Source organism: Pleurodeles waltl, chromosome 9 (genome assembly GCF_031143425.1).
Source record: "Pleurodeles waltl isolate 20211129_DDA chromosome 9, aPleWal1.hap1.20221129, whole genome shotgun sequence".
Classification (NCBI taxonomy): Eukaryota; Metazoa; Chordata; class Amphibia; order Caudata; family Salamandridae; genus Pleurodeles; species Pleurodeles waltl.
In genome coordinates, this window is record NC_090448.1 from 1,088,274,134 (window position 1) to 1,088,299,956 (window position 25,823).

Genomic DNA, 25,823 nt, shown 5'->3' on the forward strand with positions numbered 1-25,823 from the left:
ACTTATTGGTTTTGCCAATGCTTGCCCTTGCCTCATTTACTTTTCTTCCTGCCTCTGACTCGGACTAGGAGTATAGGAAATGCTGAGACTCCTCCCAGGCTCGAGTCTCCGAGGGTGTTCACTGTGTTGTTTCTTCCTTGCAGGGCTTGGTGCAAAGGGTTTTCAGGAATATTTGGTTAAGTTTAAGGGGAGATGAGGAACTGATCCCCAAACAAACTATTTACCTATTTTTTGCATTTTACTGTGGGATCATGGGTTGCAGCAGTCATTGATATGCTTTGTGGCATATGAACATTGGGTGATGAGTCATTTGCAGGCGGAAACAAATGATATTGAAGTACCTGCTGGCTGCCTGTGGTGAAAAATTATTGACATCTGTAAGTTGTTTTTGTTTCTGTGTTAATTGGAGCACTATAGTGCATTTGTCTCCTGCATGCGCACTTGATCCAAAAGTAGTGCACATGGCAAACGTTTTGTTCTGCTGAGTGCGTCCTTGGTGTTTAAAAAATTGTGGCAGAAATTGGGGGGTAAATATTGCTGAAAATCATTGTTGTGGTTCGCAAGTGATATTTGGCACACATTTTAATTGGAAAGTATTCTAGAAAATTATTGCATTCAGAGGATTCCTCTTTCTCACCATCCCAGTCCACCTCTCCTTCTCCTTCAGGATAAAGAGGAAAGATCGAGGTGAATTATAATAGAAGCCTGCATTAAAATGGAAGTCTAGGAAGAATACAGGCCTTGAAGGAGCAGCAACCCCAGAGGTTAATTCTATGTCTGGTTGGGCCAGTTTAGAATAAGAAGCATTCATAGAGGGAAAAAAAGAAAAAAATATAGGTGAAGCTATATTACCAACTGTTCTTTCCCAAACATCTGCAAAAACTAGGTGGTTTCCAACACCGGAGCTTCCGGTTACCTCAGCAGACACATTGTGTTGGCAGTTCCAAAGAACCCAGAGATAAATCTTCTGATACACACTCATGTGATGGATGTGGTTTTCAGGGAATAGAAGGACAGGATTAAAAGAATCTACCCAGATTCACAAGTATTTTATTTCACTTGGAAGAGATGAAAACCAAGGGACCAGGTTCTCTTGTGATCAAGAAGAAACAGAAACAAACTTTACATCTTAGCAGCCTTGTTCCTAACTATGCCAAGAATCCTTTAAATCTTCATATTCGAGTCTGGTTCTGATTATTCCAGATAAATTGGGAAAGGTCTACTTTCGGAAGAGTCAATCCTGCTGATGATCAATGAGGGTGATCATCTACCCTTCCAGATTCTGGACTCAAGACAGTACCTTGGTCAAAGAATGCAGAGAAGAGATTGGCATTTCTGAAAGATATACAGGATTTATAAGAAAAAAAATCAAAGTACCATTCCAGTGCTACATTGGGAGAGAGGAGCCAGCATCTATTCTATCCATCTTTCTAGACCCCAAATTATCAGGAACATTTGGAATGGTAGCAGACCCACAGTTTCTATATCAGTCCATCAAGGTGGTTCATTTTAAGATACAGGCATTGTGACTCTGGCAGACGGCGTTATTTTGGAGAAAGGTACAGCCAACAGGCTGGCGGTATCCTTCCCCAAAATATGACTTTGGCGGTTTGGCTGAAGCCAAACCGCCAATCTACCACTCCGTCCGACAGGGCAGTAACAGCCGCTGGGCTGGAGACTTTGGTCTCCAACCAGGCGGCGTCACAATCCCACCCTTGGGATTTTGACCCCGCCTACCGCCATGGTTTTCGTGGCAAACTTACCGCCACGAAAACCATGGCGGTAGGCACTGTCATTGTCGTGGAATTCCTTCCCTGGCACTGATAGGGGTCTTCTCCGCCCCCCCCCTCCCCAGAGACCACCCCTACTCTCCTTCTCCCACTCCTGACCCCCCGACATACACACACCTACACGCACACACACATTCACACATGCATACCCACATTCAACCACGCATGCATACATTCATACACACACACAGCAACACACACTGACAAACACACAAGCACACATGCATTTACACGACACAACACACATGCACACTCACACCCATACCTGCACACACGCATTCTACACAACTCACACCTGCGTTGACGCATACATTAACAGTCACACACCTCCCCACACAGACACAACACCCCCCACCACCCTCCCCTGTCGGAAACCCAACTTACCTGCTTGCAGGTGGTGCTCCGGCAGGAGATGGGACGCGGCGCTGCTGCCAGCAGCAGCGTCCGCCAGCGGAACACCGCCAGGCCGTATCATGTGTTGTGATACGGTCGGCGGCGTTCTACTGGCGTGGCGATGCTGCTGACAGCAACGCCACCTTACTGCCGTCTGCCGCCATGACTGCAGCTGGAATTCCGCCATGGTCATAATTTGGGGACGGTCGGTAGCCACAGTGCCGATCTTTTGGAGGCCGTCGCCGTGGCAGTAGTCGGTATTTACTGCCAGGGTCTTAATGACCCCCACAGACTCTTCAGATGATCATACCTTTGATCCAAGCAGACAGCTTTATGGTAACAGTGAATCACATGGATACACACTTTCACATTTCTGTAATCCCGATACATTCAGAGGTCTTGACATTTTCTGTCCAGAACCAACACTTCCCATTCCAAGTCCTACTGTTTGTCTGTTAGAAAGAATATCAGCTCAAGCCTTCCATTGAACTAATTTTTATTGGGGCGTGTTTCAGGGCAGACTTTGGCACGGTCTTTCTTCCAGAATTCTAAGCTTCAACCATTCATCTTTTGATCACATCCCTACTCAGAATAGCTCATTCGCCATCAGAAATGTTACTGAGTTTTCAGGGCCACATGGCCCGTGCATCTTTATGTTTCCTTGGGCCCCATCTTCATCTGTATCCTCTTCGGTTGCATTTTCACACATATTGGCCACTAGCCTCCCAAGAATTCAAAGCCACTATTCATTAGTCAGACCAGGTGAACACGCTCTATAATGCTGGCAGAATTCAACAAATCTGGAGAAAGGCACCCTTATATTATACCAATAGATGCACATTCTTTTCTATGGGGAGCCACGTTGGGAGACTAGTCAACTATGGTATATAGGTGTTGAGAGAACTAACATCAGTTGCAAGAGCATGAAAGAGACCCCATGGTCAAATTCAAGACAAGCATGTATTAAATAGAAGAGACAAAATAGTAATGGTCTCATATCTGAACCATCAAGGAGGGATCTGCCCAAGATCTTTGGGTCTGGTATAGCTTCACTTGAGGTCGTGGGATGTCATTGAGTCTGGTAGAGCTTCAGTTGAACTCTTGGGCAGAGAAGCATCTGTTGTCCTAAAAAATGTCGTACATCAAGGGAATGGACAGCATTGCAGCAGATCACCTCAGCAGGACATCTCCCTACTCAAAAGACGTCTGTCTCCTCTGTTTTCTTAGGCAATCTTCAGGACGTTTGGCAACAGCCAGCCAGAAAATGTGCCACTGGAGATGGTAGGGGGAGAAGGGCGATTCTTTTACTATATTGTTATGTACTTGTAATGTGTACAGAAGTTGAATAAAACAGATTAGAAAAAGGTTTGGGTCCACCCTTTATGATGTTTTTACATCCCAAGAAAAATTCAGATCTACTGAGATCTGGTTCGTGATTTCCAGAGAGGGGGCCATGGAGAGAAGATGTGTTGTCATTACGGTGGCCATGGAAACGCCATTTTTCTTTCCCCCATTTTCTCTAATTCCCAGTTTTTTAAAGAGAATCAGAGATGGGATTTGGAAGGCGATTGTGTGGTTCCATTCTAGCCTCGGAGAACATGATTCCCTTACTACCTTACATTGTGTCCTTCTTGAAGTCTTGCTCTGGAGCCATGCCCCATGCAGATCAGTTCACTTCTCCCGCTCTTTGTTTAGCAGAAGCAAATTAAAATTCCCATAGACCTTTTCTGATAAAACCTCACTCTAAACACTGGAAGAATTTTCAAAGATGATGTGAGTCACAGTCCATCTCCCCTTTGAACTGTGAGCCAATGTTGTTTTTTCAGTAAAAATGTCCATCCAACCCTTAAATCCCAAATGTTCAGCAAAACACGTTTTAGGGGACCTTGGGGAAATCTTGGAGCTGGAGAGAGGCATCTCAACTCTTAGATTATCAAATCCTCCTTTAGATTTACCTCTGGTTCTGCGGGTTCTGCAAGAGCATCCTTTTGAACCTCGTAAAGTAATGGCTATCACATCTTTGACAATTAAGTTGACCTTTTTAATTGCAGCGATCTATGATAGGAGTATAGCGGAATTGGGTGTCTTGTATACAGCACCTTTTCTGACTGTTCTGGAAGACAAGGTTATTTTAAGACTAGAGCCTACCTTTCCTACCCCTTTGGTTTGAGCACAACTCTCCCATTTTACCTCCAGAAGTCCCTGCCTTAGACCTTTGCGTTTGCAAGTAAAGGACAAAAAGACTCCTCTATAGCAATTAGTTGATTAATTCACTCTGCAATTGCTTTGGCTTACTCAGTGTATGACCCTCCTCTCCCAGTAGGCAGCCAGGAAAGATAACCAGGCAGGTGACTCTGTCTTGGGCTGATATTAAAGGTGTCCTATTATCTGAAATCTGTCTTCCCCAAATAATTCTTTCCAGCATTACAGACTGCAGAGAATTGACAGTGATGAAATGAGCTTTGGTGTTAAAGTTCTATTTTGTCCTTAATGTAAAAATGTTTCAATAAAACTAGTGGGTGACTTGTAATTTATGACGAAGTCCGGGTGTTGCTTGGGTGTTCCTTGCAAGTAATAGCTGTGATGTGCACATAGGATGCAAAGGCAATGTTCCTGATTGTCTGGTAATATTCATTAGCCCTGGTCCTGACATCCTCGTACCAGTCATTGCGACCCACCCATCTTTCCAGTATCTTCCAGTCTTTGTCTGGCTTGGGTATAACAGGAAGATGCTTGGTATGCCTGTTCTGGTTTTCTGTCTTTATAGTGGCTTGCCTCACATGTACTGACTTGTATGAGGATATTAGGACAAGGAGTAATGAAGATGATCCGTAAACAATCAGGAACAGATCCAACGCAGTTATGGTTAGCGATGCAGGACTGGGCAAAGACAATTTTTCATTCTCTTTGCGGGTGCACCCTTTAGAAAAAGAAAAACGAAATGTGCTCAAATGTAAAAGGAAACTTAATGAGTAAATTTCCTATGTTTTCAATTAGTCGGGTTCAAGATTTCAAACAGGCGATTCCCTTTAAGAATCAATAAAAACAACGAGGTACAAAAATATTCTGTTACAGAGGGTGCAGCTGATCTTTAGTGCTCCTGCTGAAGTTGTTGCTGAATCGACTCTTATTTTCTTTGTTAAGTTACATTCTTGTTTTTTCCTCAGTTCGGATCCAAAGAAAACGCCACCACCCTGGAAAGCACACTCATTCTACCTCTGAAGACTCTAACTGTAGGCAACAAAGTGAATGTTGCCCTTCCAGCATCAATGGTGAGTGCTTTCTTGTGGCTAAAACCACAGATTACTTACTGTTCTCGTTAATAGTACTTACAATGTCAAAATAAATTTCCTGTGATATTAATTAATTATATATGTAATGGCAATTATTTATCTTTCAACAAATACACAGATACTTAGGCCCTCATTATGAAATTGGCGACAAATGCCGCCTACCGCCACGGCTGCCAACATACCGTCGCCGTGGCTACCAACCGTCCATGGAATTATGACCGCAGCCGGAATTCTGCCAGAAGACTGGTGGAATTCCGGCAACGGTCATGGTGGTGGACGGTGGTAGGGTTGCGCTGCTGCCAGCAAAACACCGCCTACCGTATCATGTTCCATGATACGCCTGGCAGTGTTTTGCTGGCAGAAGCTGCTGCTGGCAGCAGCGCTGCATCCCGTCTCCTTCCGGAAGACCCCCTGCAAGCAGGTAAGTCGGGTTCTCGGACAGGAGAAGGGGGTGTTGTGGGTGTGTGTGTGTGACTGTGTTTGAATGCGTGCATGCGTGTGTAATGCATGTGTGCATGAGACGTGCATAGTGTGTATGTTTGTGCATGTTGTGTCGTGTGATTGCGTGTGTGCCTGTATGTATGTTCGTGAGTGTTGCCGTGAGTTTTGTGTGAATGTATGCATGCGTGGGTGACTGTGTGTATGTGTGTGTGTATGGGTGTGTATGTATGTGTGTGTATGTGTATATATGGGGTGGGGTGGGGGAGGACTCTGGGGACGGGAGCAGGTGGGGGACACCCCTATCAGTGCCAGGGAATGAATTCCCTGGCACTGATAGTGCCTACTGCCATGGTTTTCGTGGCGGTACAGAAAACACGGAAACCAAGGCGTTGGGCGGGATCATAATGCCATGGGCAACCTAGTGATGGCCGCCGGGCTGGAGACTGTAGTCTCCAGCCCGGCGGTCGTTACTGCTGTGGTGGTCGGTGTGTTAACTTGGTGGTTTGGCTTTGGCCAAACCGCCAGTGCCATAATAGTAGAGGTATGTACCCCCAACCTGTTGGCGTTATTACCTCCACTATTGCACCAACCGCCGGGGTCGTAATGGCCCCCTTAGTCTCTAAATAAAGCACTCTTCAAGATTTTGTAAATATGTCCATGCCTTTGTGTTGTTGTAAGAGAAAATACAAACATGTAGATTAGAATTAGCTGATTCTCAATTATCTACTTTGTTTTATGGTCTCATGTTCTTTAATACAAGCCGGGATTCGGGGTTAAATTATGAACGGCGTACTAAAACTCTTAAATTCTAATTCTGACATACTCTGATTACTTACTGGTGATCTTCATGACTCTCCGTCCTTTCCCTCCCTCATCACAGTCCTTACACTTTGAAGTTTGATTCATTACACACACACAAATTACCTACATTAGCCCTAAAGTAAACGTAAAAACAAATATTTATACCCAGTCCCGAGCTTTGGCTCCACCTCCTCCCTGGGAGTCACAAAGAGGTACTCCTGCCAAACTTTCTGAAATACCAAGCACATCATCGGCCCAGTGGTGAAAAACAGCCAGACAGGGAGGTATCTAGGACAGTGATGAGGAAGATGAAGACCCGAAATAATGAAGATTACAGGTACATAATTGGGGCATTACTTCCTCCCCCGTCTTCCTAGCCCCAGTCTTTAATTGATGAGGATGTGCAAAGCAGAGAAACATGACCACATGGATGCCAGAAAAATGAGATTACCAAAACAAAAAATATTCTTGGAAGCATTGAATATCACAATTCAAGGACACGTCACAGAGGACAGACTCTGCTTCCCCATGTCTCTGGAATGGTCTAAACAGGAAAATGAGAACACAGAGGAGACCATAATACCCAAGTTTGACAGGAAAACCCCTATGAAGTGCTACCCCAAATAAAAAACCCAGTAGGAAAGGTAATGAATTAACCAATTGATATCATAAAATAGAAATCACACAGGTCGAAGCAAACTCAACCCTAACAAAGGAAGATAACAGAGCATTGAAGAATGAAAAAACAGGCCAGAGACACTATCCTCATTCAACAGTAGCCTAAAAGATTCCAGTATACTCCAAAGCACCATCATCACAGAAAGACAACAAAAAGGGTAGAACTGTTGAAACCCCGCCAGAAAGAAAGGTCGCAAGACACCAGAAGTGGTGAGAACGTTCATGAGGAAACACTCTGTAGGCGGGTGTCATGCACCTCGCCTACCGAGAGTCAGCCCTGGCGCCGGGGGAGTGTTTCTTCCCTCTCCCTTACGCGTCTCCATGACGACGCGTGCGACCAGCACGGCCGAGCGCAACCGGACTTCCGGGTTGTCGGCTCGGATATCGCATACAACGCCATAAAAACGGACGCGCCACAGCAGGAGAGGAGCAGCCAACGAGGGAAGACGACGAGAGGACCGAAGAGCTGAGGAGCCTAGAGCCGCCGACAGACGAACCAAGAAGGAAGGAGCAGAAGCCCTGCACTCACGCCGAAGTGCGAGAAACCTGCAGAGAGGATGATGAATCCTGCCACGTCCCAGGAGGGTCGTGGTTAAACAAGGTACGGGGTTTATTTAGAGTCACCCACATTAAAGGGGTAGGAGGGAGGAGGAAGGAGGGAAAAGGAACAGGAGTGGGTGGAAGGGGAACAGGGCAACTGGGGTGGAGGGACTGGGAACCCGGGAGTCACAGAGCACGGCAACCTCCTTGCACTACCCAGTCACAGTCCCAGTAATCACCCAGACTTTTGCGTTTTCTCTTTTTCCTGACCATAAAACCCCCTTATAACAGCACCTATTCATGCCGTTCCTTCCCTCACACCCCTCCTTTCTACTAATAAAGTAACAGAGATAGTAACTTACCGTTCCACTCACCAAGACCTGTCTTCTTCTTATGCCAAGAATCCGCGGGCATCCAGGAAGAAGCTGTCAGCAGACCACTACCTACAAGAAAGACAGAAGGAAATATTGAGAACCTGTGCAAAACACCTCCCCCATAAAACAGAGACTTCCTGGAGAAAAGACCGAGGAGAAGACCAGCTTCTAATCTTTTTTTTGACCATTTGTTTTCCCTTTATAATCAATAAATCCTGGCTTCGGCCTTATAAAACCTTATAAAACTGAGTCTGAACCTCTGTCAACACCTACGCCCCACCACACACTCTTACCTGGCATGATGGTAGCAAAATCACGTCATTCCGAAAAGGAGAGACAGGAAGAAGGAATGACTCCTGAAAGCAAGAGATTCACAGGGGAATGGCCTCGAGAAACTCACTAGGAAACATCAACAAATCTAAAAGGAGGCCACTAGAAAGATCCCAGTCAGTGGCATAACGAAACTTGAGGGGTCCCTTTGCAAAGTACATGGAGCCTCCCCTAGCCCCCACCCCCGGACCCAGTCAGGAGCTCACAGACCAGAGGCCCGCCATCTGTGCACAGAGCTCAGTGGCCCCCCTGCACCATGGGGGCTGTGTGAGCTAATGTTACGCCACTGATCCCAGCATACGATGCCTAAACTCCCTAGGACCTCGAATATTCACAAAAAAGAACCAAAGGTTACAGAGACGTTATAGTAAGGTTCTCAATTTACTCATACAAAACCATAGAAGTTCAGCAGTTATAGTTATATTTCTTTCAAGTAACTATAACTTGCACCCTAATGTAACTATAACTCATGCCCTTGCCATGTACAATTATCTCATCAATAATTTTATTGCAAATGTTGCAGTGATACTATGAAAGATGTGATAGAAGATGTCATCAATGATATAATATGTGGAGTAATTAGTTGTGCATGGTGAAGGCCCGAGTTATAGTTACCTCAGGGCGCTACACATTTTTCAATTTTTTTTTTTTTAATGTATAACAAGCCCTTTACAGGTTATCTGGCACTGCAGGGGAAGCCTCAAGGCCTCCCTGCGTGGCCATTGCTTCAGCACGCACGTAGCTCCTTAAACAGCAGCTCGATGCTTAATGAAGCAAATCGTCTCTGTTCCCTGCATGTGTGCAGAGGACAGAGATGAAAGCCTTGGTTTTTGACAGCGGGACCTGTTTAACAGGTCCTACGGTCAAAAACTGAAGTGTTTGCTGTGACTTGACTGCAGCTGGCATTGTAAATGAGAATGTCCTTTAGCTATGTGTTTTGGTTTGGACTGTAGGAAGTATGTGGTGTGGAGTGGAATTATGCAGGTTGTATTGGAATTGTTAGATGTGAATTTTTGCGTGTGGAATTGTGTGGTGTGGAGTGTGTTATAAATGGGGTTTCTGGTTGGCTAGGGTATGCACCTAAGCCAGGCAGAACAACCCCCCACTCTAGTCAGGGTAAGGGGGTCACACACCGGGGATGCCGCCTGCTCACCCTCTTGGTAGCTTGGCACGAGCAGTCAGGCCTAACCCGGAGTCAACGTGTAAAGCGATTGCAAAACACACACAATACACATAACACAATATGCACACCACAAGAGAAGCACAACACCAAATTATAAAAAAATAAACTGTATTGTCTGCAACATTATTAGACCAAACACGTCAGTAATATCCTGCTACCCAAGCAGTTGTCAGAACCTTACACAGTACTATCACTCCGCAAAAGCCAGCAGTAGTCATATATGACACATACGTTACTAGTTGTCCTACAACATAAGCAGTAGTCTGGTATACATTACTGTCAGAATGCCCGTCACGATAAGTATAGGGTCAGTATTGCCAAAACATTATCATTACTGTGCATAGTGTGACAGCACCCAAAAGCTCATGGCATTAGCATATGACCACACCAGATCATGACTGCAACAACATCATCATGTATGCACATAATGTAATAGGCCCATCATCAGGAATGCACATATCATTTAGCCACATTCTCATCAGGACCGGTGAGTGCCATCCTCACTGGGCGCCAAAAGATATGGGGAAAATGGGATGCCCATGCCTCAATATCGGAGCTCTTGCGCTCCGATCTCAGCACCGAGAATCAGGGTTAATGATAGCAGGACTGGGGACGTCCATCGAGGATCGCCACCCCGGCCTTCTTGTATGCCACCTGAAAGCAAGTTGTGGGTAGGGGGTCCCAGCGGTAATCGGGGGACCTCCGATGAGGTTTCCACCCTGCCCTTGAGTCAACAAGCAATTGATGAGGGGCCCAGTGGGATCGGGGAACCTCTGGCAAGGTCACCACCCCGTCCGTGAGCCGAACAGAGTGAAAGGAGGCCCGAGGGGGAGCGGGGTCGCAGCAGGGCGGCTGCACCCCGCGCACCGCCCAGCTTCCACTCTGTCTCCTGGGAGGGGGCTGCAGCGGTGAACGCCCCCGCAGCAGGTGCCTGCTCATGCCCGGGGGCACACCTTAAAGTGCTCTTGGCCCTGGGACCACTTGAAAAGAGCGTGCTTCGTCAGCACTGGTTTGGGAGGCTGCTGATGGCTCCTTTCCCTCTTTCTCCTCGAGTCAGCCCAGCAGCGCGGTGTAAGCAGCGCTGCAGGCCCACTAGTAGCATTTAATTTACAGGCCCTAGGTATAGGGATACTACTGTACAAGTGACATAGAGGTAAATGAGATGTGCCAATCAGGTATAAGCCAATCATACCAAGTTTACAAGGGAGAGCACATGCACTTTAGCACTGATCAGCAGTGATAAAGTGACCAGAGTCATAACATCAGCAAAAAGGGTCAGAAAAATAGGAGGAGGAAGTCAAAAAGTTTGGGGAATGACCCTGTGAAAAGGGCCAGGTTCAACATAACACCCAGCCTAAAGCCAGGAGAGACCACTCAATACCTTGATGGACTTCCCTGCTTGGGGCAATAGATCATGGACCCAGGTCCGCAACTGTAGGGGCATGTTCCAGTTCTATGCCAATCTGAACCCAATGGGATCACTCTGTCTTTGCTTTCCAGACAATCTAAGCTAACCCAGGGAGGCATCCTAGTTGTCTGTGGCCAGAGCCAGGTCCCTGGCCATCCCGGTGCATCTGGTCTCTGAAACCTCTCTGAGTGGGGGGCGGTAGCCCCAGGTGCATAGCATCCTCTCTCCACTCTACTTCCCACCAGTACAGGGATTCTACCATGCCACTGGTCCTCCAGCCTAGGGACTGGTCCCATAGATTGAATAGGGGTCAGGGGAGAGTCCCTTCTAGGATTCTGTTACCCTCCTTTTGGGACTGGTAACCCCAGAATCCAGAACTGCCAGGGCGCTGGTCTCAGTCGTTCTGCTCAGCTCATCTACCAGCTCAGTGGAGTCCGTCTGTAACTGGCGTCCCAAACTGGGGTCCTCCCCCTCAGGCTGAACTGGTGTCCGGGAAGAGTCCTTCCTCCCCCTGCCCCTTCTTCTAGAGTTCCGCACCCTCCCACCAGGAGTGACACCCCAAGAAGTAAAAATGGTAGGGATGCTGGGGACAGCTGTGTCTACCCCCAGGTCAAGGGGGTTTCCCTGGACCTGGATCTCCAACCCAGGGTCTGTACCCTTGGGCTGGTTATGAGTTAGGGGAGAGTCCACCCTCTCCCTCAAACTCTTCCCCTCAGGAGTAGTACCCCTAGAAGACAGTACCCTTGGGTGGGGCTGGAGTTAGGGGAGAGTCTTTCCCCTCCCGCAAACCCTTCAGTGGAGGCTTCTGCACCCCCCCCTTGCCGGGTGGTACTACCGGTCAGCAGAGCTGGTGGGACACTGGATCCAGCCATCATCCCATTTTCTCCTGACACTAGGGGATCCCCCTCCGTGGATGACTTCCCTGTATAGACTAAGTTTCCTCCACAAGGCCCCCTCAGGGTACTCTTTAGGGTTTGCGGCGGGGCATAGGACTATCTAGAACCTGCACCCTCCCCACGATGGGACCTGTCTGGGTTACTCTGAATCTCCCCCACCTTCGGTTGGGGGGAACCTGAGCCATTCCCTTTTGGGTCACTCCCCAGTGCCTTACCAGCTCCTGTAGCACTCAGCCAGAGGTCGGCCTCCTTTGCAAGTTCCCTGGGGTCAGAGAACTTACTCTGCAACAGGTGCTGGCGTAGCCCTGGAAAACAGCAAACTGAACATGTGCTCTCTGCCAATCACATTGAACAGCCATTCATAAGTGTTTGCTGTGCTACTCTTCACCCACCCTCCTAGTGCTTTGCAACAATCTTCCACAAAGTTCTCCCAAGACTGGTGAGACCGCTTCCTGCTGCCTCTAAACCTCAACCTGTAGCCTTCAGGGGTGAAATCATACCTTTTTATCAGGGCCTCTTTGATGATGGGATACTCCTGCCTGTCACTCCCTTCTAGGGTGAGCATGCCACCCCTCCCCTCCTCAGGAATATAGCTTCTCAGGCCAGTCCCCCAATCCTTCTCTGGGATCCTGCGCACAACCAGAGCTTCTTCATACTCCTTCAGCCACTGACATATGTCTTCCCCCTTCTTGAACCCAGGCACCAGGTCTGTGGGTAGGTAGGGATTGTCTCTGGCACTACAGTCAATTTTGCTGCCAACACTGGACTCCAACTGCAGTGCTGGTGAGTCCAGATGTGTCAGACTGCGTTCAAGAGCAAGTTTCCCTGGGAAAGGCCCTTTCAGCCTCTTCCATCCTCTCTTGGACTAAGGCCTTCTCTAACCCAGCCCTTCTCTCTTCTACTGCCGCCAGGCTAGGTGTAGCCTCAGGTCCCTCTCTTCTCGCCTATCTCTGAGCTCCTCAGGCGACAGGGAATGGGAGGTGACACCGCTCCTAGGAAAGGACCCAGAAAGGGACTCCCTGTCTATGGGGCCCTCTCTCTCTACTTCCATCCCTGACCAGCCATCTTCTCCCTCTGGGGTCACTGTCCCTCTGGGGTGTGGACTGGGGACCCTCCACTCAGAGCCCTCACTAATCTCATGGTCCTCTTCAGGGTAACCCTCAGACCCATCACCCTCTTGGCCCTCTTTTACCGTTGTTAGCCAGGGTGCCTCCTCTAAATTAAACAGGGCTCCCTGAAGGTCCCTTAGAGTGGATTCTCCACTTACAGGTATGCCCCTCTCCCTGCAGAATCCCTTTGACTTCCCTAGATTGTAGCGCAACAACTTGCCTGGGTCAAAGGTAGATTTGATTTTGATGAGAACAAACACAGGTGTAAAACAACAAGAGTACCAAGTGCAAGAATCTGATACAGGAGTAATAAATCAAAATGACTGTTTTGAGAGAACAGGAGAGTCACAAAAAAGAATGAGAACATGTAATGGTCGAAGTGCAATTTGTGGTACAGGAATGAGTCACAATTGTATTGTGCAAGCGCAAGTCCTATCCTCACCGCTGGCAACCAATGTTAGAAATGGCATTTCTGGTTGGCTAACATATGCACCTAGCCAGGCAGAACCCACCACCTCTATTCAGGGCGAGGGGGTTTCACACCCAGGATACCCCCTGCTCACCCCCTTGGTAGCTTGGCACTAGCAGTCAGGCCTAACCCCGAAGCAACGTGTAAAGCGATTGCACAACACACATGACGCAATATGTACACCACATAAGAAACACAACACCAAGTTATATAAAAATAAACTGTACTCTACGCAACGTTATTAGACCAAACACAACATGTCAGTAATACCCTGCTACTCAAGCAGTTGTCAGAACCTTACACAGTACTATCACTCCGCAAAAGCCAACAGTAGTGATACATAACACATAAGTTACTGGTTATCCTGCAAAATAAACAGTAGTCAGGTAGACATTATCATCAGAATGCACATGCCACCATAAATATTGGGTCGATATTGCCAAAACATTATCATGACTGCGCATAGTATGATACAGCACCCAAAAGCTCATGGCATTAGCATATAGCCACACCAGATTACGACTGCAACATCATAATTTATGCACCTAATAGAATAGGCCCATCATCCACATCCTGTCACCATATTCTCACCAGAAATGGTGCGTGTCATTGGCACTGGGCGCCAAACAATGTGGGTGAAACAGGGACGTCCGTGCCCCATTATCGGAGTTCCCTCGCTCCGATCTCCACACCGAGAATCAGAGTTAATGAGTGCAGGACTGAAGACCTCCATCGAGGGTCGCCACCCTGGCCCTATCCCACCCAAAATCAAGTTGTGGGTGGGTGGGGCAGCAGTAACGGGGGAACCTCCGATGAGGTTTCCACCCCGCCCACAAATCACCAAGCAATTGATGAGGGGTCCAGCAGGATCGTGGGACCTCCTGCGAGGTCACCACCCTGCCCGCGAGCTGAACAGAGCAAAAAGAGGCCGGTCAGAGGAAGCAGGGGACCTCCGTTGAGGTCTCCCTTCCTTCAAAATGTCCCGAGGCGGGCGCAGCGGGGTGGCTGCAGCCTGCACACCGCCCAGCTTTCACTCCATCTCCCCGATGGAGCCGCAGCGGTGATCACGCCTGCAGCAGGTGCTTGCTCTTGCCCCGTGAGCACTCTTTAAAGTGCTCCTGGCCCAGGGGGCACTTGAAAAGAGCGCTCTTCGTATGTGATGGTTTGGGAGGCTGCCTGCGGCTCCTCTTCCTCTTTCTCCCCGAGGCAGCCCAGCCTGGGGAATCCCAGCTGGGTCTTCGCAACTAGCCGGCACCTCTTTCCTCAGCCGGGCCGTGGTGGTGATCCTTCGGAGAGCAGTTCCTGCTTGTGCCCCAGGGAAATGCTCTTCATGCGCTCATCCTGCAGCGAAGGGAAACAAAGCTAAGGGATATCCACAGCGCTCCTTATGCACTGGGCTCCCCAGAGGCCCAAAACGCGGGACATGAAGGCAGGTGGCAGCAGACGGGGAGATCAGCACCCTACAGGCAGGTAGGGGCAATCACCATAGATAGTCCAGCAGTGCCAGTCCAGCCACGCCTAGTGAGGTAGCTGGTCAGCAGGGCAACAAGCAGAAAAGTGATACCGATGAGTCCTGTGTGCCACGTAGAAGGCGGTCCAGATGAGCCTTTGGTGCAGTCCAGTAGTCTCCCTGGCAGAGGTTCAGTCTCAGTTCCCAAAGTGCTCTAAAAACATGGGGGAAAAAACCCTGTACTTATACTCATTTTGCACAGCTGTTACAAAGGGGGAGAAAAGATTTCAGCCAGGCCTAACTGGTTCTAGGAGTGTCCCCTCTCTCCTCCAGCACAGGCTGCAGACATCAGTGGGGGATAAACGAGCCCATTGTGCGAGGCCAGGTCACAGCCTTTACAAATGCAGGTGTGCCCCGCCTCTCCTTCTCTCAGCCCAGGAAGACCATTCAATATGCAGATGCACCTTTGTGACACCTCCACCCTCCCTGTGTACAGGCTGTCTGAAAAGTATGCACAAAGCCCAGCAGTCAGTCTGCCCCAGACATGGATTGGAGTCAAACTGCAAAAGACCAGCGTTATAAGCACAGAGAAATGCCCACTTTATATAAGTGGCATTTCTATAATGGTAATAAAAAAATCCACCTACACCAGTGAGCAGCATTTCTCACTGCCATTACAGCCATACTAAACATGCCTATGCTACCCCTCATAGATCAGACAATAGCACCCAGATATAAGGTAGGGCATTTGCAATGCAATCCTATGAGAAGGCAGCACTCACAGCAGTGAGAAACTAAATAGGCTGTTTGTCACTTCCAGGACAGGCCACAAAACTAGGCACATGTCCTGCCTTTTACATACATAGCACACTGCCCACAGGGCTAGCTAGGGCCTACCTTAAGGGTGACTTCCATGTAGTAAAAGGGGAGCTCCAGGTCTGGCATGTAAATTTAGATGCCAGGTCCCTGTGGGAGTAAACTGCTCACGCAGACCCTGTGCTAGCAGGCCTGAGACAGGTTTCAAAGGCTACTTATGTGGGTGGTGCAAGCAGCGCTGCAGGCCCACTAGTAGCATTTTACCTACAGGTCCTGGGTATAGGGATACCATTGTACAAGGGATTTACATGTAAATGAAATGTGCCAATCAGGTATAAGCCAATCACTACGTTTACAAGGGAGAGCACATGCACTTTAGCACTGATCAGCAGTGATAAAGTGACCTGAGTTATAATATCAGCAAAAAGGGTCAGAAAAAATAGGAGGAGGAAGGCAAAAAGTTTGGAGCATAACCCTGTAAATAGGGCCAGGTCCAGCAGAGTGTATTTGTGTAGTGGAATTATGTGGCATGGTGAATAGATAGGTGTGATAGCTGCACAGAATTGACAAAAAAGAAGATAGAGAGAGATAGGTAGTTTTTATTTTTAAAAAACCAGAAACTCCAGCCCCAGGAATGACTTGACTTCCGCACTGTGGACTTGAGAGTCGTGACTCCACCCTTTGCCCCATTCAGTTCCCCCTGCCCTTTGCCCCATTCCAATCCCACCCTTCCTCCACACAGTCATCTCCACTCAACAGAAGCATCGTTTAAGGTAGGAGAAAGCCACAAAAGGTGGGTATCCCCTCCAAAGCAGCCTTTTGGGTTTACAGGGCTAATAAGCATTGGCAATGCCAATAGGTCTGGCTTTAAATGAATGCTGTTTGGTAATGTGAAGCATTAAAAGTAAATAGCATGAGGATAGATATGTATTTGTATGGAAGCAAATAACTGTAGAATAATAATGGTGAATATTTAAAAGGCAAGTGACAGTTGCACTGTCAAACTACACATACAAATCCATGTAGCTTAACCACTGCCCTCTTCCCAACTGTGCGGCTGACATAGAAAAACAACATAAATTACATAGTTATCTAAGACGTTTTAATAGCATTTCAAAGTCATGTGTGTGCCCCAGAAAGTTCAAGTTTAGGCAGCGGAAAAAAACTAAACAAAACAAAATTATCAGAGCTGTTTTTCTTAATTATACCACCTGCCAAGGTAGTGTTTTGGCGCCTTGCTGGTGGTCTAGAATGCTATATAAAATCAATTAAAATACCCTACTGTATTCTATACTTAGCACACACCCTTTACACAGACATATACAAATGCAACACTTTGGGTCTACAATTGTGAAATACTGTGTATGCAGCATGCTGAATACTGTATTCTCTGTTAGTCCAGAGTTTTTCACGTTTTGTTGCCAGTCAGGGGTGTGCATACATACCAGGCTTTGTTTTTTTCGACTTGTGATGAGAACGAAGCGTGCCATCAGCAAGCATATATTCCACCAGCCCTCACCCCTCCCATTCAAAGCCATTTATCATCTGTTTCCTTCATGTGCAGAGTTTGTGCATGTTGCACCTGGCCCTTTTTGGAAGGTCATCCCCAGTATTTTTGCCTCCTCCCTCCTTATTTTTCTGACCAGTTTTTGTTGGCTTTAGGACTGTGGGCACTTTACCACTGCTAAAACAGTGCTAAAGTGCATATGCTCTCTGTGTAAATTGTACGGTTGATTGGTTTATCCATGATTGGCATATTTGATTTACTGGTAAGAGCCTAGTAAAGTGCGCTAGAGGTGCCCAGGGCCTGTAAATCAAATGCTACTAGTGGGCCTGCAGCACAGGTTGTGCCACCCACATAAGTAGCCCTGTAAACTTTTCTCAGACCTGCCACTGTAGTGTCTATGTGTGCAGTCTGAAACTGCCAATTCGACTTGGCCAGTGTACCCACTTTCCAGGCCTAAACCTTCCCTTTTACTACATGTCAGGCACCCCTAAGGTAGGCCCTAGGTAGCCCCAGGGGCAGGGTGCAGTGTATGTTTAATGTAGGACATATACTATTTGTGTCTTATATGTCCTAACAGTGAAATACTTCCAAATTCGGTTTTCACTGTGCAAGGCCTATCCCTTTCATAGATTAACATGTGGGCTGTCTTTAAATATCCTTAAAACGCAGATTCCCTTTAAGAGCAGATAAAAATGTGCAGTTTAGGGTCTCTGAACTCACAATTTAAAAACACATCTTTTAGTGAAGTTGGTTTTTAAATTGTCTGTTTGAAAATGCCACTGTTAGAACGTAGTCATTTTCTTGCTTAACCCCTTCGCTGCCAGGCCTTTTCCCCCTCAGGTCACAGGCCGTTTTTTGGCTATCTGGAGCAGTTTGCGCTTAGGCCCTCATAACTTTTTGTCCACATAAGCTACACATGCCAAATTTGTGTCCTTTTTTCCAACATCCTAGGAATTCCTGTGGCACCCAGAGTTTGTGGGTTCCCCTGAAGGAGACCAAGAAATTAGCCAAAATACTGCACAAATTTCATTATTTTAAAAACAATGGGAAAAAAGGGCTGCAGAAGAAGGCTTGTGGTTTTTTCCCTGAAAATGGCATCAACAAAGGGTTTGTGGTGCTAAAATCACCAGCTTCCCAGCTTTCAGGAACAGGCAGACTTGAATCAGAAAACCGAATTTGTCAACACAATTATGGCATTTTACTGGGACATACCCCATTTTTACAATTTTTTGTGCTTTTAGCCTCTTTCCAGTTATTGACAAAAATGGGTGTAAAACCAATGTTGGATCCCAGAAAAAAAACACTTCGGAAAAGTAGACAAAATTTTGAATTCAGCAAGGGGTCATTTGTGTAGATCCTACAAGGTTTTCCTACAGAAAATAACAGCTAAAATAACAAATATTGAAATTGTGGTGAAAGAAACAGCCATTTCTCTCTACGTTTTACTCTGTGACTTATTCCTGCGATATCAGATGTTTGAAAGCCATATACCATTACGTCCGCTGGACTCTTCTGGTTGTGGGGATATATAGGGCTTGTAGGTTGACCAAGTACCGTAGGTATTGATAGAGCGTTCCGTACTAATAATTTACCTGTATTTGGACGCTCTTTAGGCCGATGAATCTTTTGGCTAAGTGGGACCCTCGGCACCCTTAATTAGTCAATTTCATTAAATCAATAATCAATAACGAACATAAGCAATGCCCTGATCAACATAACACTTAACAATCAATCCAGAATGCATTTCGGCGAACCCTGACCTTTCAGTCAGGAATAACCACACCAGTTTATTCAAAGTTAGTGAATTTATTTCTCTATATTAACAAAGCTAGCACAATATAGATGTGTCTCAGCACCAAATGATAAACGTAAATGAACATTAATAGCTGTCCGTAACGGCGGAAAAGATGCAATCTATGCAACATTTGAATAACAAGGCATTCGATAATAGCAATGCAAATCACTAATATTATAATCTGTAATGAACTAATTGCATACATTTAGTCAGCATAACAAGGTCTCAAATTGCATCGTGCAACAAAAGAATCCTCATCTAACCTCAAATTAGCATCGGCATGTGGGACTTCATGCAAAAACAATTTAGCAACGTTAATTTAGAAAAACTCCTAGCTAGGGATCTTATCAAAATCAGCAGTTGGTTACCTAAAAGGAACACAATGCAATTTTACAATTTCCTTTCATATTGACCAATTACGATCAGCATTCAAGGAAGTCTTCGTCTCACAGGTACCGTTTCTCGATCAGCATGGGACGGGGCAAAGGGGCAAGGTGGACGGGGCAATTGCCTCACGGCGGCAAAATAAAACTATTACTTCATGCAAAGGGACAAATTCAAGTTAAAGTCTCTAGGGTAAGAATCATTTAAGTCTCTTTCCCTCGATTAGAGAAAGCATCAAAGTCTCTTTCAAAATGGCGTCGCAGCAAGGTGGGCCATAATAGCTACGGAATGGCGCAATGTCGGGCAATAGCTGATAATGGCTACTTTCTTCTTGTGCACCTGGTTTAAATAGACAACAGTTCAAATCCAGTAGGGTCTTCCATTGGAGGGTTCATAAGTTGGCTCCAAATTTTCCAATCAAAAACGACAGTTCTCAAGCTTTTACTTAAGCATACATTATCCTTGGAGACGAGTACGCTAGTTGCAACATTTTATACCAATTAACTCACTTTCTGAGCTTCCATTGTCCGCACCTGCAGATCGACCTTGGAGTAAAGAGAAAAATGCCAGGCTGGCACGAAACCTTAAGATAAGCATGTGAACGATCTCAGTGGAAAAGTACAGCTTTAAGCAAAATACACGTTTATTAACACATTGGAAAAATACGAGCATCTAAATCGTGAGACCAGGCAACTAGGCCGAAGCCTCCACTAAAGTTATGCTAAGCTAAAACATTTCAGACAAGCAAATCATAGCACACGTTTATGATTATGTCGGATTAGTGCACTTTTAATACATCACGTTATATAAAGCACGCTTATAAATGTTGGCAAACTACTCTGAGGGCACATTTTGTTCCCCGTACAATCTTTATTAGTTCGGTTAAAGTCACACATGATTATTTCACACTACGTTTATGCGCTAATAAATGTAAAACCTTCATTTCAGCTTCATCAATCCCTCCTCTGATGACTACTTGTCATCACACCAAACCATGCCCACAAATTTTATTCCATTTAAAATTCTGTCAGTTCTCTTTTCCTTTTAATTCCCCTAGTTTTCGCTTTGTATTCTTCTGCCATTCTTTTCATCATTTTCTCCTCCTTCCTTCTTCTAATTCTTTCCATTATCATTATTATTCCTCTTTTTATTCCCCAAATTCCAAAAATGCAAATTAGTACTATTAAAATTCCCTGTATTATTTTTAGTAATATTCCATTCCAAATTCCTCCAATCCAATGTCCCACTGAAGCAAGTCCTTTTCCAACCTTCTCCCACACTCCTGGTTCTTTCAGTTCCTTCAAATCTGCACTCTCTTTTGTTAAATTAGCAAGCATAGTTTTAATCTTCACACTATTGTCTGGAATATACGTACAACAGTGTCGCGCACCAAGCATTTTGCAAACGCCGCCATCCTTTGCTAAAAGAATGTCTAAGGCAAGCCTATTTTGAAGAGTCATAGCTCTTTCCGCTGCAAGTTCAGCATCTATCAGGATTATAGCACCTGAAAACTTTGTCAACATGTTATCCATTATAGTAGACAACTTTCTTATTTTGATGGAATTCAGCACAACTCCCAACAAAGGAATCATGGCTCCAAATATATCTCCTACCACAGCAGCTGCGGTCTCCCTTTTCCGGATACGATGGGATCCAGATGTCTTTGGAATCATCGATAGGTCATCCAGTTGATAAACCTTTGGGAACACTATACCCAAATAACATCTCCCCCACCATCCTTTCGGAAGACGATAATAGGCATTATACCCACAAATGTAATATACACCTGGAATGACAGGGTCAAGTCCGTTCATCATGAATGTCCATTTGGCCTTAAAGATAAACGTATGTTTACACTCACTCGCTCCTACGAAAATGTTATCATAATAAGATTCACCTCGATATATACAAAATTTCCCTACATGCCAAGCATCTAAAGCAATTCTCCCTTGTGTCTTTATTGCGGCAAAATCATAATTATCTACTGAAGTCCTCTTATGTAGCTCTTTTTCTAATTTCGCATTCATTTGTGCCCTTCTATCATCTGTGCGATCAAAAAAGCTTATTTCTACTGCAGAGAGCGAGCAGGTAAGGTTTTCCCTATGAGCGTGAGCCGTTTCAAAAGGTTGCATTGGCTCGAAAAATTCCCTCATTATTTTAGCATCCCAATCTTTAGCAATCTGGCTTAGCTGCGCTATTATAGGAACATATGCAAAGGTAACATCATAATTTGAGTAAAAATACTGTATGTTAGTTTGACCATAAAATCTAGACATTACTATACTACATGTAATCCCGTATGTAAGAGGCATGTGGTGATAAGTCACTCCTTCCTTTACTGATGTCGGTATCTGTGTACACACATAACAATCTTTCGCATCCATAGTCTCAACATATTCTGTTAGCAAGCGATAGAAAACATTATACGAAAGTTCTTTCTTATCATGCAAGTGTCTCTCATCTAATTCTAGTCTTTTCAATGCTGTTAGTTCAGTGACAGTAACAGGAGCAAAGGTAGAAGCATCAATTCTCTCATTCTCACCCTTTCCATGCATTGTAAGCACTATTGCCATTATTATTAGTACACATGCAATAATCAAGCCTATACACGCATATTTACAATATTTCTTTCTACTGTTTTGCGTCATGATCTGTATAGCATCAGAGAGCTAGAAGCACCTATAAAGAAACTATTTGGCAATTCAGTTACGAAGCTGAACGAGCGCAATGTTCACACAGTCTTCTTTAAGAGGCCAGTCACTTATCGGTTAGCAGCATTTGTCTCAATTCGGCAATAACTCGTTTTTTTTTTTTTTTTTTTTTTTTTTTTTCAAAGTTCAATAACTCACTCCTTTTTTTTTTTTTCAGTTATCAACGTTGTCTCAAATCGTGTTTAAGAGTCAATCAGGTTTTCAAAGTCTTATCAAGTTAGCAAATGTCTCATCCGGTTTAGCAATGTCTCAGCTGGTTGTATCACGTTAGATTGTAGACAACAATCTCATTTATCACCCTTTCAATCAACACTGTCCATAAAACTTTTCTTTTCTATTGGTATCTCTTCTTCTTCGTTCTCGAGGCTAAGAGATACAAACTCGTCAGTCCAATCGTCATGAACTACATATGCCCATTCAGGACCGGAATATCTTCTGTTCGGTATCCTTTTCCTTTTCAATTTTGCTTCTCTTTTCGATTCTGCTTCGCTGGTACTTTCCACTTTTGTCAAGTCTTTTTCTTCACTTGGGGACGGTACTACGACAGTTACTTCTTTTCTTTTCTCTTTCACTTTTGGCCTTTCTCCGTCGTTCACACTTTCTTCAGTCCTTTGTTTTATTGGTGATATGCTTAGTCTCCTCTTTGCACCATGTCCATTTGATGGACCTGCGATCTTTTCTGAGGAAGCTTGAACCTTTTCGTTCTGTTCTGCCTTGTCCCCTCCTTCTGGGGAATCAATCACGTTCTCCTTTTCTTTTTCTGTATCGTCTGCTTCTGGGAAAGCCCTCCTCTGATCAGGCTCTCCTGCCTTTTCACCTTTTTCGAGCCCTTCGTCACCGTTACTTTCGTCAGGCTCTTTATCACTTTCAGCTGCTTCAGGTTCTTTGTCACCTTCAGCTGCTTCAGGCTCTTTGCTACCCTCAGCTGCTTCAGGTTCTTTGTCACCTTCAGCTGCTTCGTCGCTGTCTGAACTTTCTCCTTGGTCTTCCCCAAGTGAGTTGGTCTCTTCGTCCTCAGAGAATATCTCTCTCTCTTCCGTTCCTGCCTGTTCACTTTCAGTTCGGTTTTGCTCTGTCTCAGCACTCAGCACTGTTTTATCAGGCACTGGCAGTTTCAGCGCTTCAACTTCCTCATCTTTGGGACACAACACTTTCTTTGTGTGACTGGCGTGAATCCAGTTGGGAACCCCCGCACACTTCACAGCGGTAGTTGTCGTCAAGATCACTTGGAAAGGGCCTTTCCAACGGGGTTCCAGGCACGACTTCCTTACGTGCTTCTTTACCACGACCCAGTCACCTGCTTTCAGTGCGTGTCCTGGACCTTGGATCGGTGGCAAGGTGGTTGCTTCCACCTGGTGAGAGAAAGAGCGAACCACGTCAGCCAGACCCTTGCAGTAGTCTAACACCATATCATCTGTAATATTCAAAAGCGTGTTTGCGGGAACTGCAGGAAGTCTCATAGCCCTGCCCATGAGAATTTCATGCGGAGACAATCCAGTCTTTCTATCAGGGGTGTTTCTCATTGACATTAGCACCAAGGGCAATGCGTCAGGCCATTTCAAATTTGTCGATGCACATATTTTCGCCATTCTTGATTTCAGTGTACCATTCATTTGCTCCACCAGTCCTGAGGCTTCAGGGCGATAGCTACAATGCAGTTTTTGCTCAATGTTCAGCGCTGCGCAAAGTAACTTTATCACCTCGTTATTGAAGTGACTTCCCCTATCTGATTCTAAAGAGATCGGGAATCCGAAACGTGGTATCAACTCTCTCAACAATAGCTTTGCAACTGTAAGGCTGTCATTTCTACGTGTGGGGTATGCCTCAATCCAGTGACTAAAAATGCACACAATCACCAACACATACTTCAAACATCCATGCACAGGCATCTCAATGAAGTCCATCTGCATCCTACTAAACGGGCCACTGGCTCTGCCAATGTGGCTCGCGTTCACAACCGTTCCCTTCCCTGGGTTCATCTGCTGGCAAGTGACACATCGATGGCAAACTGCTTCTGCAGCTTGGCGAAATCTGGGGTTAAACCAATCAGTTTTGAACAATCTTATCATGGCATCTCTCCCTAGGTGAGCCTGCCCATGATAGAACCGCGCAAGCTGTGATAAGAGACTATTTGGCAAAACAAATTTTCCCTCATTTGAAACCCATAACTCATCTGGTCTCTTTATACATTGTGATTTAATCCATGAATCTCTCTCGTCCTCCCTGACGTTATTCTGTAATGCTTTTAGTTCATCTATTGTATCTACGACCTTCAAGGCAAATGCTTCAGCTGGTTCGAGTTCTGGTTCACTTATCGAATTCCATTCATCTCTGAGTAATATACAGTTCAAGGCACAAAATCTTGCGACTTGATCCGCATATGCATTTCCCAGAGAAACATAGTCTTGTCCTTTCGTATGAGCACTACACTTTACCACTGCAACTTCGGCTGGCATTTGAATGGCGTGTAACAATTCCCTTATTCTTTCCCCATTTTTCACTGGGGATCCTGAAGAAGTCAGGAAACCTCTCTGTGACCATAGTTGTCCAAAGTCGTGCACAATCCCAAACCCGTACTGACTATCAATGTAAATGGTGACTTTCATCAATGCAGACAGTTGACATGCTCTTGTAAGGGCTACAAGTTCTGCTACTTGTGCAGAATAGACTCCTTGAAGCCACCCGGCTTCCAAGACACCTGTTACAGTACATACAGCATATCCTGCTTTCAAAATTCCCATTCCATCTCTTAGACATGAACCATCAACGAAAACAATTTGGTCATTTTCATCAAGCTTGGTATCCTTAATGTCAGGTCGAGGTTTTGTGCAAAATTCAGTCACCTGAAGGCAGTCATGCTCGACGTCTTCAGCGTTCTCAATTTCAGCATTTTCTCCAGGAAGCAAGGTTGCTGGATTCAACGTAGTGCACCTTTTCAGCTGCACATTCGGTGAGCCCAGAATTATCGTTTCATACCTTGTGAGTCTTGCTCCAGTCATGTGTTGCGTTCGGGAGCGGGTCAAAAGTATCTCAACTGAGTGAGGGACCATGACTGTTACTGGGTGTCCCATCACTATTCCTTCACTCTGAGTGAGGCTGATACCAACTGCTGCTACGGCGCGCAAACACCCTGGGAGTGCTGCTGCAACCGGATCCAAAGTAGCTGAAAAATACGCTACTGGTCTGTTTATGCCACCATGGGCTTGAGTCAAGACAGACAAAGAACATGCATCACGTTCATGACAAAACAATGTGAAAGGCTTTGTGTAATCAGGCATACCTAAAGCTGGAGCCCTGCACATGCATTCTTTCAATTCAACAAAAGCATCCATCTCATCTCCTTTCAGCTCAATTTGATCCAAGGCATCCTTCTGGGTCAGTTTCAATAAAGGCTTTGCTAGAGTCGAGAAGTTGGGAATCCACTGTCGACAATAACCCACCATTCCCAAAAACTT

The 25,823-nt window shown here is 45.7% G+C and overlaps 1 protein-coding gene across 1 annotated transcript in view; it reads left to right on the top strand.

The window, feature by feature from the left end:
* The window catches only part of LOC138260353 (cytosolic phospholipase A2 delta-like), a 237,588-nt gene that overhangs the window by 81,977 nt on the left and 129,788 nt on the right, over nt 1–25,823 (top strand). The window contains exon 9 of the mRNA XM_069208771.1: nt 5,351–5,455. Within this exon, the coding sequence (XP_069064872.1) occupies nt 5,351–5,455 (105 nt within the window). The remainder of the gene's footprint in view (nt 1–5,350; nt 5,456–25,823) is intronic.